The 18,284-nt window shown below is 40.0% G+C and overlaps 2 protein-coding genes across 4 annotated transcripts in view; both read right to left on the reverse strand.

Moving 5' to 3' along the window:
• The window catches only part of gng12b (guanine nucleotide binding protein (G protein), gamma 12b), a 79,037-nt gene extending 69,284 nt beyond the window's left edge, over window positions 1-9,753 (reverse strand). Inside the window, exons 1-2 of one of the 2 annotated variants that reach the window (XM_052141682.1) lie at window positions 9,473-9,753; window positions 7,088-7,247 (exon numbers count right to left, since the gene is read on the reverse strand). The gene's annotated coding sequence lies outside the window, so the exon portion shown is untranslated. The remainder of the gene's footprint in view (window positions 1-7,087; window positions 7,248-9,472) is intronic. The other variant, XM_052141681.1, reaches the window with a different exon arrangement.
• A 1,059-nt stretch (window positions 9,754-10,812) lies between these two features.
• Window positions 10,813-17,235, reverse strand: LOC127654182 (protein Dr1). Of its 2 annotated transcripts, XM_052141242.1 has the most exons (4): window positions 16,994-17,235; window positions 16,526-16,893; window positions 12,877-13,040; window positions 10,813-11,985 (listed from the first exon to the last, which is right to left on the reverse strand). In XM_052141242.1, the coding sequence occupies exons 2-4, from the start codon at window positions 16,743-16,745 to the stop codon at window positions 11,839-11,841; spliced, it is 531 nt and encodes a 176-aa protein (XP_051997202.1). In that variant the 5' UTR covers window positions 16,746-16,893; window positions 16,994-17,235; the 3' UTR covers window positions 10,813-11,838. The 2 variants fall into 2 exon arrangements, with proteins under 2 accessions (XP_051997202.1, XP_051997201.1); XM_052141241.1 differs by having other exon boundaries at window positions 16,526-17,235.
• Window positions 17,236-18,284: the final 1,049 nt, after the last annotated feature.

The following is an 18,284-nucleotide window of genomic DNA, read 5'->3' on the forward strand; positions in this document are numbered from 1 at the left end:
GTCGAGGACTTTACCCAGCAGTTCTCCATGGTGAAGAAACAGACGGAGGCCATCTCGCATATCCTGCCCCGCCGCAAGCCTGCCGCCATGGGCCATGCCCTGTCTGCTCGTCGAGGGCGTCCTCCTGCAGCGATGAAACGCCCTGCTCTGCCTCAACCCGGGCCCAGCTCTCAGCCCATGTGCCGCCAACCATTCAAACCCTAGACAGACCTCTGTTTTTTAAGGGCAGGATTGCCCCTGCAGCAGGTGTCCCGACGCGTCCTGGTCACGACCGATGCCTCCAAATCGGGTTGGGGCGCCGTGTGCAACGGGCCCCGCTGCACTGGCACATAAACTGCCTAGAGTTGCTGACTGTTTTCTTTGCCCTGCGAAAGTTTCTCCTGTTAGTTCGAGACAAACATGTCCTAGTCAGGTCACACAGCACCAACGCGGTAGCGCACCTAAATCGCCAAGGCAGCGTATGCTCCTGCCACATGTCGCGACACGCCCGTCGTCTCCTCCTTTGGAGCCAGCCGACTCAAGTCGCTGCACGCCACTCACATCCCGGCGACCTCAATGTGATAGCGAACGCGCTGTCACGACAGCGCTAGCCCGGTGGAGAGTGGAGGCTTCACCCGCAGTTGGTTCAGCTGATTTGGGAACGATTCGGCAAGGCCCAGGTAGACCTGTTTTCCTCCCGAGAGACCTCCCACTGCCCGCTCTGGTATGCCCAAACAGAGGCTCCCCTTGGGGCAGACGCGCTGGCACACAGCTGGCCCTCGGGGCTGCGCAAGTACACATTTCCCCAAGTGAGCCTTCTTGCACAGGTGCTGTGCAAGGTCAGGGAGGACGAGGAACAAGTCACCCTAGTGGCTCCTTACTGGCCCACCCGGGCCTGGTTCTCGGACCTCATACACCTCGCGACAGCCCCTCCCTGGCGAATTCCCCTTAGAAAAGACATTCTTTCTCAGGGACGGAGCACGCTCTGGCATCCGCACACAGACATCTGGAGAATCCAAGTCTGGCCCCTACCAGGCAACTTGGTAGGGGCCAGCGAATTGGTGTTCTTGCCGGGCTGAAGACCCGCAGAGGTGAGCAGTTAGGTCAGTGCTCCTCTTCCTGTAGGAGAGGTTGGAGGTGAGGCTGTCTCCGTCCACCTTGAAGGTGTATGTTGCTGCTGTTGCGGCCCACCACGACGCAGTAGACAGCAAGTCTTTGGTAAGCATGACTTAATCATTCAGGTTCCTAAGAAGCGCCCGGAGGTTTAATCCTTCCCGGCCAAGCCTGTTCCCCTCCTGGGATCTCTCAGTGGTCCTCACGGGCCTTCAGAGACCCCCCATTGAGCCGCTAGAATCAGTTGGACTCAGGACCCTCTCCTTAAAGACGGCCCTGCTGATCGCGCTCGCCTCCATCAAGAGGGTCGGGGAAGTGTTAGCGACACTTGCCTGGAGTTCGGTCTGGCAGACACACATGTAAGCTTTATTGATCAAGCTCTAATTGTTCTAATCTAAAATACTGTATGTTTGAAAACTGATATGTATTTTTAAATGGTAAATCTATGAATAAGGAAACATTTTGCCAAAATCACAATATCTATCCAAAAATCCTGTATTTTTTTGTCCATGTTGCACAGCCCTAGTAACCACAGAACTCATACTGTAGCAATTTTATTAAACAAGAAATGTGATTTGTGTTAAAGTTTCTTTTACATTTCGATTTGTATTATTTTTAATTTTTGTTAACATTTATAAATTGCAATTATGATCTTCATTTGTATTGGTAAATTGACAGAGAATGTAAATGTTTGGATATGGGTATGTGGTTATTTTAGATTTTTTGACAATTATAAAAAAATTTTTTATTGATTATTCATTTAGTTTGAAGTGTAATTTCAATTTAGAATTTTTTGGGTTTTCCCGTTTCAATAAATTAATAAAACATTTTTAAGGAAAACTGTCAGGGTTCCGGTGGGTCTGTCTGTTTTTTTCTTGTGTGTCTGCGTGTTTCCCTACCACTCTTGTTTTTACAATGGCCATGTGGGTGGAGTGACTTGCGTTTCTATGGGAATGATAAATCACGCCACTCATGAGCTGATTGTCCTCATCTGTTCTTCGTTACTATATTCCTATCGCCCTATATTAGCTCCCTCATGTGTGTTGTCTGTCCCTACATTGTTTTGTGAAGCGAGCTAATCAGGATCTGGAGAGGGTGTCCTGAGCTGCGTGGCTTCCCAGTAACCATTGTCTTAGAGTTCCAAATTGAGCAGAGTATGCACATAATTGCTTTACCGTCTTGCCTAAGGGTCTGTAGACCTTCCAGTGCTGTTTCCCCTCCCAAGATCCCAGCAATGTAGTTCCTTCCACTCACGCTTTCATCCAAAGGTGATGGCACACATTTGTCGGACTGGCATTTGGAACAAAATGTTGTGGACTTACTCCTGTTCGGATTATGACCGTTTGCTGGACTGTTACCTTATTTCCTTGGGGAATATACTCACCTGTTTCTTATCCAGTCTGTTGCCACTTACCTATTCTCGCTGGGGTGTCCCATGCTGCCATCATCTCCACGCCATTCCTCATCCCCGTCGCCGGTTCACCGCTGCAGCCTGAGCCCGGTTGTTTCCCTCTGCTTTGCTCATCCTATTCCCATATTCTTTTGACTATTTAAATGAAGACTGACTCTTTGATTTCCTCTGCCCATGAGTCCTCCTTACAACAGACGTGACACAAATTGACTTATGGAAATTAAGTGCTGTGCAAAAATATTACAGACACATTTAAATCAAAAACTCGTAAATAACCACCACCCTAAAGCCAAACATTTACGGTCTCCAACTTCCTCCAACTGCCCCATTTGCCAAGACATAAGTATTACATCTATGAAGATAGGTGATAATTTACCAATAAAAATGAAGTTCATACAGACTATTATAAATGTAAACTAAAACATTAATAATAATTGAAATGTAAACAACTTTAAAGGGGCATATTATGAAAAATTCACTTTTACATGGTGTTTGTACATAAATGTGAGTCGGCAGTGTGCGTACGTAACCACCCTACAATGTTAAAAGTCCACCCACTCCTCTTTCTTATATTAATCAAAAACAGTTTGTCAAAATGAACAGTTCTCGCCTGCTCCTGACAGACTCCACCCTCCTCCCCTGAGTGATCTACACACAGTCCACCGTTTTTTTCCATGCTGGATACAGTGAGAAGAATAATGTCTCAGCTTCGTAAGCATCATAAGTGTACTGTTGTTGGCTGTAACAGTGAACATAAGAGTATTAATGTACTCCCGGCATCAGAGCCACTGAAGACGCAGTGGACAAGCTGGACTGGTAATCTGGCATACCGGGCATATTTCCGGTGGGCCGGTGTATATTGGGAATCAGGGGTGGACTGGCCATCATGATAACAGAGCTAAAATGGGCGAAATGGGCCACGAAATCTAAAATGAGCCTAGATGTTATGAGCTCTAGATGTTATGCAGAACAGACCACAAAACAGCACTGCCGATTTCTCTTCCCAGTCCAGCCCTGCCTGAACTCTGGTATTTACGCTGTCATTCATATAGTTTCTGATTTGTTGTTGCTGTAGTAACCGAAGCACGAGCTGTAAAGGCACAGCCCACTTCCGGAAAGGTGGCAGGGAGCAGCAACTCCTTTGCATTTAAAGAGACACACATGAAATCAGCATGTTTTTGATTCCACCCAAAAAAACATTTATAACATGGTATAATAAATGATCCGTGGGGTATTTTGAGCTGAAACTTCACAGACACATTGTGGGGACACCTGAGACTAATATTACATCTTGTAAAAAGTGGCATAATAGGTCTCCTTAAAGAAAGTTTAACATAAATTATGTTACTTGTTAAAATTCACAAGTAATCCAATGTTGAATTAAACTTCTGGGTTAACAAAAACAAGCACACGTCCATTTTTAAACAGACCACCTAAACCCAACTACTCTGCCATTTTTCTAACAGTGGATACTCTGGAAACTGTGCAATATTTCACAATGTTACAATAACACGCCTATTTATTATGATAGCTCTGTTCGCTTAACAGTGGAATAGAAATATAACATGTGGCCATGGCAGAATAATTACAGTATGTACAAAAGAGGTCGGTCTCGCAGAAAACGTACTCCTCAAACATATCTGAAGGTTTAAGTTATGCATATGGCCAGCCTTATGTGGACCTGAAGATAAGCCAAACTTGTAAATCCACATTCATTGGTTTACTCCCCCAATTCCTGACATGATTTTGGCTTGATAGTATCTAGTGATCATACTGTAATTCTCTGACTTCCCTTATATAAACATTCACTGTGACTTACATACTTTAAACATACTAAAGATTTCCTATCTGTAAAACATAAACAATCAAAATGAACATGATGTAGCCTGAAATTCTGTTGTACACATGTGGAGCGGAGGGGGGCGGGGCCGGGTCGGAATATCGCGCGCCCGGTCCCCAATCGGCCTGATGAGGCACGCGAGGGATAAAGGCGGCCGGTGACGATTGTTCGAGAGAGAGAGAATTACGCGCATGTCCGTCATGTGTGTTTATGTTTGTGCTTTTGGTTTAAGTTTACATTAAAATTATTATTTATGTTGACAAGCCGGTTCTCGCCTCCTCCTTGCCCATCCTTTAACTGTTTTACATTGCCTCGCGGACGGCGGTCTTCCCTCGACCCCTCCGCGTCTCTGGGGACGGCAGGGCACTCCTCCGCCCCCGGCAGCGGCTCCCTCGCTCCAGGCGGTCGGGGTATCCAGTCCCCACTTGCCCCGCGGACGACGGCCGTACCCCGCATCCGGGAGGTCGGGCTACTCCGTCACCCGGCAGATGGCAGCGCCGCACCCCTGGGTGGACGGCAGTGTCGAGGACTCTGCGACGGCCATCCCTCCTTAGGGTTGGGCGATGTTGACAGTAAAACATCGCGATGGACGATGATATCGTCGGTGGGGCGGGGCGGGGCGGGGGGGGGGGGGATTATACAATTTCATATAATTTTCAAAAATTATATGAAAAATTATTATTTCGTTATTTTACTAACCCAACTACTGACTCGTCGGCGCTTTATCAGTAGGTTGCACGACACGTGAAGCATTTTTTTTTAGCTTTCACTTAAGAAGAGTTGTGCACTTTTTATTTTAATATATCTCTTTACATAAATACTATTTTCCACTTAAAATCTATAATTTCGTAATTTTACTCACTGATGAGCAAAAGGACGAGGCAGAAATGACCATGTACCTGCAGGAAATGGCCATTGATGGGGAAGAGGACCCACTGACTTGGTGAAAACGAACGACAAAAGGTTTCCGTTCATGGCAAGATTAGCACGGAAATATCTGTGCATATGTGCTACCAGTACTCCATCAGAGCGGGTCTTCAGCACAGCGGGTAGTGTAGTTACTCCAATCCGCAGCTTATTAAAACCAGATAAAGTGAATATGTTGGTATTTCTGGCCAGAAACATCGAAATTTAAACATGGTCTATGGTGAAAGATATTAGACTTCTTTACGCATTTTTCGCCATCCGTTGCGGAGCTATTCGATTTTGCATATAATTTTTTAAACGTTCAATTGTGTAGTTCATATGACCACTTTACAATATTTCAATAACATAATTTATTTTGTAGCCTGTGCTGAAGTTAATTGTGCTGCTAATTATAAGTGAAATGTTAATGCCGAGTTTCGGTCTGAGTGTTGTTAATAAATGTGTGTTATTCATATTCACCTTGTTTCTTTCATTTGATTTGACATTATGGATTTATGGCCAAGGAAATTTTTCTTTAAAAGTATTAACCAGACAAAAGTTATTTGACATTCGCTGGTCTGGGTTGATCTTAAACTGCCGCTTCAGTGTATACAAGAGCTATGTGACAACGAGCAAGATTTTCTGAGACACTACAACTACTAATAATTAATTAATAAAGGCTATTTTCTTGTAGCCTACAACATAAAATATTTTAATCTAAATGTACATTGTAAGACATGTAAAAAAAAGACAAGAAGCTAACAATGTCAAGATCAATATTTGTGCAGCCTGCCTGACACGGTATTTTCACAGACTAACATGTCACGTCTCTGGCATATACTACAGTATTTAAAATAGCATATATGCATTAGTTATATTCTCAATTTAATTTACAGAGCAATCCCTGCAAAGTTTTTAGGTTAACTATAGAAGAGACTAGGATTAGTGAGTCACACTAGCAAGACTCGCAAAAGGGGGCGTGGCATCACGATGGTGGCTCTACATCGTGATGTTGGTCAGCCATCACGATGGACGATGATATCGTCCATCGGCACAACCCTATCCCTCCTCCTTCCCGGGTTTCGGCACCAATGAAAAACAGTTAAAGGATGGGCAAGGAGGAGGCGAGAACCGGCTTGTCAACATAAATAATAATTTTAATGTAAACTTAAACCAAAAGCACAAACATAAACACACATGACGGACATGCCCGTAATTCTCTCTCTCTCTAACAATCGTCACCGGCCGCCTTTATCCCTCGCGCGCCTCATCAGGCCGATTGGGGACCGGGCGCGCGATATTCCGACCCGGCCCCGCCCCCCTCCGCTCCACAACACATGTGACTAGATTTGCCAAAATTCTTCGAGCAAAATACGGGACAACCAAATTTTGTCAATGTCTGGCCCTGAGTACAAGTCTTAGTAATGTCTTAAACAACCATTAATTATAATGGGTTTTTATGGCACAGAAAATGCTTAACATGAAATAGTGTTGGTTATTTTCCTTAGATCACAGTGACGTAGTTTTGGCAGTATAGTGTTTATCACATGGGAAATGTAAGAAAATCACAAGTGTTTTAACAACTTATGTGTTATGTGACTTATGTACACACAGTGTGTTTAAATTTTCTCACTGTCATTTGTCTGAGTCTCTCTCTCTTTCAGAAAGAGTACTGACATTACATATGCAATGTAATGTCATGAATAGATGCATGGTATTTTGGAATCACAATGTAGGAAAAATTTATTATGTACTTAAATGCTAGATTTTTAACCAAATTATCAAATTTTTACCAAAATTATTATAGAAAAAAACTTACTGACTGTCATTGATCTTACCTGATCTTTCCCCTGGCCTCTTCGGTCAAGTGTAGCATCCACGTAAAGCAACAGCTGATATCTCACAAAAGATGTCTGTGTTTCAGCTCTATTTCTCTCGTGTGTGAAATGTTCCCAACAGTATGGGTGTGAGATGCTAAAATACTGGACAAACGGCTTCCTGTATGGATTCAATACATAACACTTTTGTTAGCTGATTCAATATTACACGGGACGGTTGGCAACAAGTTGCAAAGTAGGTGCCATTAAATTTTTGTTTTATGAGCCATTAGGTTCAACCAGAAAGGTAAATATAGGCTAATGGTTCAAACAAAAACAGCTATTAAAGATTTAAGTAGTGATGTAAAAAATACTGGTACTTTGGTACCAAATCAATACCTAAGATGTCACAATACCAGTGTTTCTGCAGTACCAGAAGTACCGAGCAGACTTAATTTGGTCAAAGTGTGCTGTCTGACAGACACACAACTGCTTTCAAATGCTCACATGCTTATTTGAGCATGTGCTCTGTTACTTCTATGTTGAAATGGACAATTAATCAAATTAAAATCATAATATGTCATTGTGTGATTTTTAAACCGAGAAAGGTGCTTTAAATGAATGTATGAAGCCGCTTATACACTGGAAACTCCACAGACCTTGAGAATGATTTGCATTGTATGAGATGACACAGCAGAGCACTCATCTACAGTAAAGTGTGCAGCACATGTAGAATTTATATTTATATAATGAAATAACCGCATTTGCAATTTAATGATCACACAGGGACATGTTGCGAACTGTTTATCTGGAGAAGTGAAGCTTCCATCAAAAATGCATGTCAAAATAAAAGCTCATGTCAAAACAAAAGCTAGACTAATTAAATTGAAGAAATTGCAACATAAATATCTTACAACTGTAGAGTAAAATGTAATATTCACTTTATTAATATTAATAATAATAATGGTTAATAAAGAAGAAGAAATAATGGTTAATAAAGAAAAGATTTAAGGGGGGGCCTGGGTAGCTCACTGAGTATTGACGCTGACTACCACACCTGGAGTCCCAAGTTTGAATCCAGGGCGTACTGAGTGACTCCAGATAGGTCTCCTAAGCAACCAAATTGCCACGGTTGCTAGGGAGGATAGAGTCACATGGGATAACCTCCCTGTGGTCGCGATTAGGGGTTCTCGCTCTCAGTGGGGCTTGTGGTAAGTTGTGCCAGGATCGCAGTGTAGCATGAGCCTTCCATGCTGTGAGTCTCCGCAGTGTCATGCACAATGAGCCACGTGATAAGATGAGCGGATTGACTGTCTCAGAAGCGGAGGCAACTGAGACTTTTCCTCTGCCACCCGGATTTATCGCACCACAACGAGGTCCTACAAATTATTGGGAATTGGGCATTTTAAATTGAGAGACAAAAGGGGATAAAATAAAATAAAAAGTTTTAAGTGGCACTAATATTGGCTAAACACTTCACAGACTTGAAACATTCTTTCAATCACTGTTCTTAAGGGCATGTCAATGGAAACATGTCTGATATCAAGCAAAGATCAAAGACTCATGGCTGATGTCAGCTCTTGTTTTTTTTTTCTTCATTGAAATGCATTGCCTGAATTTCACAGCTCAATGTACAAAGTCATGTTACAGCAAGTTTAGGTTCAGACTCTTGTATTGTCATTGTTCAGTTTTTGCAGTGCAGAGAATTCAACTAAATCTTGAAACACAAATTATAAATTCAGTTCATGTCAACTGGAATGAATGTGTGCCCTTGCTTTAGTTTAAACTCTGTAACAAGATTTTGTTTACTACTAGGGAGCACTACCTGTACCAAATAAATTAACCAAGAGTGTTTTTTTTTTCATGTGATATGCATCACGCCTTGGTTTGTTATTTCAGAACACTGATTGTCAATAACTCAAAGAATAAAATAAAAGTGCGATGTAGTAACCAAACTTGATTTAAAAAGGCTTTTATATTCCTTAATATTACCAAATGTTATATTGAAAGAAAAAGAGGATACAGTCATATCTCAATTCACAACACATTCTCAAAAATATACAATTGTCTAAAACACACCGTTGATAATGTATAACATTGCAGAAGGTCGATTTATACACCAAGGCTGCCAATACACCCAACTTAAATAAAGAACACACATGCCAACATCAATGGCAACAATGTATCTTTCTTGTTCAATATCTGGTTAAAAAATATAGAAAAAATCACCCACGAGACAGACAGCAACCTGAACACCACACCAACACACTATCATAAAGAATCAACCGTGCAACAGTGTTTAAAATCATTAACATTTTTTTTTTACAAGTGGACGGAATGGCACTTAATGAGAGTGATGGAGTTCATATTTGCATTCACATACAGTATATTAGCAGTTTGACTTACCGTATTTGAGCTCAGTGTGGGTTTAGGAAGTCGATGGAAAACGGGAATAGAACAAACTTGGTGTAATACTGTCAAAAAGAGTCCCGACGACAATTTTTTACAAGTGCAAAAAGTTCTCCTTTTAACAACTGTCACCTCCTAAACTCTTATATTACTGAGTTGACTGCTCTAAAATGCCTGTGTTTATGTGAGACAGCCGAGCTCCGACACGGATCGACCTTTCACTTCTGTACGAGTAAATAAGGCGGAATGGTAAGAACGGTGGAGGACTGAAGCGCAATAGTTTATCCACACGTCTGCGGCGCACATTTACAAAGGATACTATGGCAAAAGAATATCTCATGAATATTAATCATGTCTTACTGACGTTGCTTGGTAACCTTCCGGTAGCGTCCACTCATGTAATCGAATAATATTCATGAGCCAAGCCTTCACCAAATCATTTTGGTTTACTGAAAGAACGTAAAGTATTTATTATTAATAAGCCAAGCCATAGTAGGGTTTGTAAACTCGTGTCCACGTCGTCGCGAATACAAGAGCGCCACTTGTCGGGGAGATGCAACCACTGATCTATGTAAATCAGTGGATGCAACTTATCAGTTCGAAAACTGGGAAAAGGGGCGTTGAAGAATAACAAAACTGTTCAAAGTTGCATTGAAAGGTGCATTTTCAATCACTCACTTGCTTATTTCATGTTGTATTAGGCTGGCTCTTTGCTGTATTTATATCCCGTAGTTTTTTTTAATATACAAAATAATATAAAATAATAATAAAAAAAAAATCGCAAAAAATCTCGATGTAGGCGCCCGACTAAAAATTAATAATAAAAAAAAAAATGTTTAAAGAAAAAGTCTGGACACCATAGCTTCAAGGAATAATTTTATATAACCCCACCCTGTACTCATCAGACAAGAAATATAAGAAAGAAATTATGTTTAGCCTACTATTATAAATTCATAAATCATATTTAAAAAAAAAACGTAGAACAAAACAAGAGACTGCTATTTCCACTCAGTTATGCAGTATCAAGGTTTACCAGAAGTTGGAAATTATTTGTGGTCAAATCTTGTTTAGCTGCTGCTTAAGTTGATTTAATTGTCAATCACAAGAAAAAAATAAAACACCTTTAACCAGGTATTGATTAAAAAAAATTATAATAATTATCCTGTAAGCACAATTATAAACACTTAATTTAGTGAACTAAGAATTAATAAACTGTAAAACCAGAGAGGATTCATGGAATAAAATGTTATTTATGGAAATTACGTGAATAAAAATCAAACTATATTAAACCAGTGAATAAAAAAAAAAAAAGGAATAACAAGGACTAGGTCTATAAAACAGGTTGAATTTATTGCTTAGAGAATACAGCTTACAGCTTTTGCAAAGGCATGTGAATACCTTCTCAACTACACCTTACCAATCATGACAAGATAAGAATTAACCACATTCACAATGCAACTGTTACACATTGCACTTGGGGGGAAAAAATATGCTATCAAAACACTGTACAAAGTGAGAGCGCCCACCAATAGGTTTACAGAGTCTTCGGTGTGGTCTGCACCCAAGCACTTATATCAAACAGAGAGGAAATACCATGAGTAGATTTTTGAAGCCTATCCGTTGACTGGAGTTTTATATTTTATTTTATCTTTGGTACTATAACACGTATATTATTTCAGCAAATGTTAATCTTTTCCTTGGAATACTGTTCTTAGCATAGGGCAGGTAAAATCATATCTACTTATAATCTGTCATGATCCTCACATAACTAAAAAAAAAAAGAAAAGCATCCTACATTACAAATCACACTTTCTCAGATCTCACTCAGCTGAACAAAAAGAAATACAGAAGCGGGGATGAACTGCTGTAAAAATCACTTTCCCCAATATGTGTCTCTTTAAGCTATTTTACAAGCACAAATATAAGAGAAATATGCAAATCACCTAAAACAGGAGGCAGTTAGGTAAAAAGCTGGCTCCTGAACTTAACAAGCACAATATATGTGGTGCACGTCACAACCACATTAAATGACTTCACATCCTTACCACACACATACAAAATGGTGAAACTTATGACAACTGCCTTTGATTAACTCAGGAATAAATGTGAAAGAAAAGAGGGTTTTTCATGACCTAATAATTCTAGATAACAATTTAAATCACAGGAGAACTCCCATGATTGTTCCTGAACAGTCAGTATGAATTTATACTGATGAGCTTGATTTAAAAGTTTGTTTAGGAAACAACACTGCAGACGTCCCTCTCTGCTAAGGTTTAAGGAGGACAAAGTGTTTAGGAGATAATTTACATATCTGTAAATACATGTCAATTTATCGGTGTGCCTCAGGGAAAGCCTGTCAGGATTCACATGTCGTCCTCTTCATCTTCATCCTGGGAAGATCCAGCCTGCTGAGCTGAACTGGCTGAAGCCGCTGCTAACTGTGCCTGTTGGGCAGCCTGTTGCATCTGTAACCACTCCTGTTGTGCTAACTCAGCCTGCTGCTGCCGTGCCTGTAACACAGCAGAGCTTATCAGAAGCGCCACTCAAAACCACAGCTTCCATGTAGTCGGACAAACACAAGGAACTAGTAACTGCATTTCCACAGATCAATTTTTTATGTTTTACTTAAAGGAATATTTGCCCCGAAAAATAACATTCTTTGATCATTTACTCAGCCTCATGCCATTTAAATTACTTTCTTCTGCAGAACACAACGATTTTTAGAAGAATTTCTCAGCTCTGTAGGTCCATACAATGCAAGCCAACAAGGTCAAAACTTTGATGCTCAAAAAGCACATAAGAGCAGCATAAATGTTATCCATATGACTCCAGAGGATAAATCCATGTCTTCAGAAGTGATCCGATAGGTGTGGGTGAGAAACAGATAAATATTTGTCCTTTTTTTATTTGACCACTGGAGTTCAATTAAAATTGATTACTGTTATGCTGCCTCAATGTGCATTTATGAACTTTAAAGATTTGAATCCTGTTGGACCTAAACTCTTTTTTTTATTGCATTGTATGGACCTATATAACAGAGATATTCTTCTAAAAATGTTTGTTTGTGTTCAGCAAAAGAAAGAAAGTCATACAAATTTGGGATGGCATTAGGGTAACAAAATGATTATAGAACTATTCATTTAAAACTGGTGTTTGTAATTTCTTTTAATGTTAACATTTTTCACAAATTCCAGCTTAATATGCAGAGGCTAAAATTGAGCCATATATAGGTTGAGTTTGGAGCGGGACTATCTGCTTGTGCATCGTTTGGTGATGCTAGTGGTGCAGAACTGACACACTTTAGCTTTAAGGGCTAAACATCCTTTAGATATTTTTTCTCTCGTAAAAACTTAAACAGTGATATGTGCTTGAGCTGAAGATCACCAAAAAGCTTCTTTTACCTTGGCAAATAATTCCTGCTGTTGACGGAGAAGTTCCTCCTCAGGAATGCCAAGGTTCTCTAGTCGTGAGCTGGCCTTCCTCCGTTTAAGTGCTACCGTTTTACACTCCTGCAGAACATCTTTTACCTCTGCAATATACGACCCAAACCCTAAACTTTCAAGTGCTACAGAAAAAAAAACAAAAACAAAAAACAATGAATTCACAGTAAATTAGCAGTTTTTTTTCCAAGAGACATGCCTGCAAAACCAGCATACAAGATATAAATATATACACACTGTACATCTTTAAAGGGACAGTTCTTTCAAAAATGTTAATTGTCATTAGGGCTGAAATGATTTGTCGACGTTATCGACAACAGTGACAATAAAAAAGTATTGACAAATGTTCATTGTCTTATAGTCGTTTGATTTAATTTAACGTGAGATTGTATGCAACTCTAATGATGACGCGAGAGAGGAGCACAGCAGCTCGCGTCTGACAGGAGGAAGAAAACACAGGTCCAGATGCACACTAAACTATCCAAACAGCTTCAGGTGATGTACGTCGGAAACACAGAAGCTCGGTCATCGTGAAATAAAGCACAGCCAGATCTGGCATTCCACATAAGCAAAACCTGCATGTTAGAGCATCTAAAAATCTAACAACCTGGCAATATCTTAAATGCATCCTTTATTAAATTTCAAATAATAAGGAAGTGTTTAAAAAAAAAAAAAGGGCATTTGTATGTGCGGTCAGCGCCACGTCTATGAGTTGCGTGAAATGGGCGAGATTAAAAAAGCACCATCTGGCACGGATTATATAGCTAGATTAATAACATGATGGATTGCGACTTATTGAATCATAATATACTGTAGCCAGTGTGTCACGTTTGTATCTTATTGTGAAGTAAATTGGCGATACGCAACTCTATTAAGAAGATGGCGTTTGTTTTTGTGAGTTAAAGATAGATTGAAGTGAAAAAGGCGAGAGAGTGTAGTCAGCCCATTAAACACTGCAACAAAGTTTTTGATCAGTCTTTGATCAGCCATTTTTTGGCTTGTTTTCCAAAAATTATATCTAAAACTCCTTTAAAACAATGTACATTTACATTAGTAGCTATACTGCAGAAGAAGAATTGTTACTGGAGAATGTTGAATACAATATTTAAATATCTAAAACAAGATACATTTACCTGAGATGCAACATGTACGATATTTAGACATGCGTTTAGAGAATATGTGGAAAACAAGACAAAAACTCTTGATTACAACAGTTTTTTTTGCAGTGATTATTTACTGAATTAAGCTTAATAAAAAAATTAAAAAAGTGTTTTTTTTTTCTTCTTGGAATTCAGTGAATGTCATTTAGCGATATTTTTAAAAGAAGATTTTTTCCTCTTTATTGCTAATAAGCATGATTAATACAACCTTTTAAGTCTAGGCACAAGCTGAATAGTCGCTAAAGCGCTATTGACTAATCATTCTAATAATCGTTAGATTAGTCGATTATCAAAATAATCATTAGTTGCAGCCCTAATTGTCATAATGTTTGCCTTCGTGTTGTTACAAATCGATATGACTGTCTTTAAGTGAAATACAGATGATGATGTTAGGCAGAATGTTAAAAGAATAGATCACCCAGAAATGAAAATGTTCTCAATTTACTCACCTCATTTTATCCAAGGTGCGTGTGACTTACTTTCTTCAGCAGAACACAAATGAAGATTTTTTAGAAGAATATTTCAACTCTGTAGGTCCATCCACTGCAAATGGATGGGTGCCAAAATTCTGAAGCTCCAAAAAGTACATATGGAAATCAGAAAAATTATATATACAATTTCAGTAGTGTAATTAATGTCTTCTAAATGAAATGCCAGGTGTAAGAAATAATCAATATTTAAAACTTTTTTTTGTATTTATTTTTTACTAAAAATGAATCCCTTCCGGACAGATTGAGGATTGTATGTTGACGAGGGTGGAGTTCAAATTGCCTCTCGCGTGACATAAGCCTCCTCTGCATGGATATTAGGCTCGCCTTGAAAGTAGACGAGAGTAAGCAGCTGCAGTCAGTTAAAGAGCTAAATAATTGCTGTCAAGGCAAACAGTTCTCACTTCTTGTAGCGGATCACTCGCCACCAGATCAAAGGCAGATATTGTGGGATTCATATTCATGTGCTTTATTGTTAATAAAATGAATGCAATTTAAATTCTGTTGCTTTTTAATAACAATAAATTGGATAAACAAGACAGTCAATGTACCTGTTATTTAATTCCCCCATAAGGTGTGTCTTTCCATCCATTTTTAGTTGAAGACTAATTTTAAATATTTCAGAAATATGATACCAATCACATATCCCATACAGACTGCACACTGAATGATGGAAATATTCACATAAAAACATGATATTAGAGATAATAAAATCTAGCATTTTAGAAGAGAACGAAACATCAAGATTGTTTAAGTCAATGAGCATGAAGCTGTGTCACCATTTCCCATCGTGCTTGCAGTTCCCACAGCTCAGAAAAAGTAACTGTGCCGCCCGCCTGTTACAACTGTGGCCACCTTGTCATGACATCACAGCAAGTCATAAAGATGTCTAACCGGCATGCACCTGCTGGTGATCAGTTCTGCGTAAAACTTGCTCATCTCAAACGAGCCTATTCATAAGTAGATCCCTTATTGGCAGCTCTTTCCATGGACTGCTGCACTTTTTCTAAACAAAATGAGTATACGCAGCAGTCTGGACAAGGACCACAGTCTGCGGCACCTCCTCCGCTCTCTCTCTTGCATTCAAACAGCTCTCCTTGTTCACCGTTCCAAGATGGCGCCGCAGTTGATATATCCAAACCAGCCAAATGAGGCATCTATGTATTTATCTTTGCTCCTCTATTGTAAACAACACTATGCTTCTACTTTTCCAGGTATTTCACATGTCAGTTATAAAGTGAACTTGCCAATGCACTTTACCTTGACCCTTGTGAATTTTTGGTAAAAAAAAAAAATTTATATATTGATCCATTTCTTACACACACCTAGTGTTTCACTTCAGAAAATATTAAGTAATTCCCTGGAGTCTAACAGATTACTTTTATGATGGCTACAATCTTGGAGCTTCAAAAATGTGACACCTATTCACTTGCATTGTATGGTCCAAGAGAGCTGAAATATTCTTCTAAAATATGAATTTGAGTTCTGAAGATGAAAGCAAGTCATACACATCTGAGATGACATGAGGGGGTGTTAATTATGAGACAATTTTCATTTTAGGGTGAACTATTCCTTTAACCTCAGTCACCGTTCACTTTTATTGCAAGGAGCAAATGTGCAATGAAAGTGTATGGTGACAAACTTGCCAAGCATCTACTTCTTTTAACCCTTTAACATGACAGTAATAACGCCATAAATATCCACCCTGATAGGCACACTGAATACAGGAATGTAAAAAAAAAACATTGTGCAATGCATTAATTCAGTCAGGTCAAAAATCTGAACTTATGCATTTAAGGTTGCAAGTTAAACCCTAAATTGTTGATCCATCCCCATTGTGCCCTTGATTAAACACTCCAACACAGGTTACTACAAGAGCACTGTCTCTGTAGTGTACTGTAATAAGTTATTGGCAAGCAGAAGCACACTGCACACCAGGCAGAAACATTTGCACATTCTCACCGTTTATGACATGTTCCGGAGATATAGTCTTCTTCTCTGATTTATTGCAGATCTCGTTAGCTTCGGATGAGATTAGGTGTATGAACTCAGTGCAGCAGTTCACTACCAGCTCTCTGGCATCGTTCGCCACTCGCACGTTGGGAAGCGTTTCTTTGATCATTTTATTGATCGCCGCCCTCGGGATCGTCAGGTCATCGTCGTTCCCTGATGAAGAGGCCATAGGGATGAGCAGCAGAGACTATTCAGAGTATCAGATGGATCGAAACCTGAAGAGGAGGTTCAACGGGTTGAGGATGATGAAACGCCTACAACGCTGCTTTGTGTGGAGTTCCAGATGATTTTGCCGGCTTTCTTCAATGCCGAAAACACTGTCAGAAATAATGTTTGATTTAAAATATAGAGTGGAACTGAAACCGGGGAGAGTGTGCGTCATAGAGAGAAGGAAGGGAGGATGGAAGGAGTCGGTACCTTTGGCTTGATTAGTTTAGAAGGATTCTCCACATCCACACATCAGTGCTGCTGCTGTTCCCGTTAGCGTTTATAAACATGGTTTAAGTCCAAGCATTCATTCTGAATCAGTTCACTGTCTGGATAATCTTACATGCGCCGTGCGCGTTCGGCTGAAGCACGAAACGGATATTTAGAAGCTTCCGAAGCTCTTAATTCATTGCTTCACCCATTCGATTAGCGATCGACGAGACGAAGCCCACAATGCAACACTTCCGGATATCCGGTCATTCTTCTGTTATTATTTTTTGTTGGAATTGCTCGGTACTTCCATCTAGTGCATGAAAAGAAAATGGCAAGTTCATCGATTGGGGAAAGTCACGTGGTTACTAAGTGGACTTGTTTTTTTGTTTGTTTATTGTTTAGATTTTTTTCATTTATGCAAACTATAAGAAAATGCCAGGGTATCCACTGTAAAACATTCAGTTACATAAAGTAGAAGTATAAAAAAACACTATGCAGTTTACAGAGTGAAATGGTTCTTAGGGCTTTGGAGTTGCTGGAGCTATAGTGGCAACATTAGTGATGAGAGTGATACAGTGGAAGATGGTGACAGTAGTGATGAGGGTGATACAGTGGAAGATGAATGTGCAAAACTATCAAAGGTGCTGTGTGAGTGGGCTCTGAGGAATGATGTGCCACAGAACACCCTCTCAGATCTTCTTTGTGCACTACAGGAGTTCCATCCAAATTTGCCAAAGCAAGCTCGCACCCTGCTACAAACCACACAAATAGCAGGCAATGTTAAAAACATCAAAGGTGGTGAATATATACATTTTGGCATTCTCACTCACCTGCGGACAATTTCAACTCTCATCAACGAAGATAGCAACTCTATTGGCCTCCAAATTAATGTTGATGGGTTGCCCTTGTACAAGAGCTCTGCTTTGCAGTTGTGGCCAATTTTGGGAAAAGTGTCATTTGAAGAGGAACCTTTTGTTATTGAAATTTTTTGTGGCAATAGCAAGCCTGTGGATTTGGAGCAGTATTTGTCTGACTTTGTGCAGGAGGTAGCTAGCCTTGAGTAAGGCTTTGAGGTGGCAGGAAAGAACTTTACTTTAAAGATTGACTGCTTCATTTGCGATGCTCCTGCAAGATCGTTTATTAAAAACATTAAGGGACACAATGGGTACTTTGGGTGTGAGCTGCAATCAAGAAGGAGTCTATGTTAAGAACCACATGACTTTCCCAGAGAAGACGGCTACACTCCGCACAGATGATCAGTTCTCTAGACAGGAGGATGAGGAACACC

The sequence above is a fragment of the Xyrauchen texanus genome, chromosome 13 (assembly GCF_025860055.1).
Source record: "Xyrauchen texanus isolate HMW12.3.18 chromosome 13, RBS_HiC_50CHRs, whole genome shotgun sequence".
Lineage (NCBI taxonomy): Eukaryota > Metazoa > Chordata > Actinopteri > Cypriniformes > Catostomidae > Xyrauchen > Xyrauchen texanus.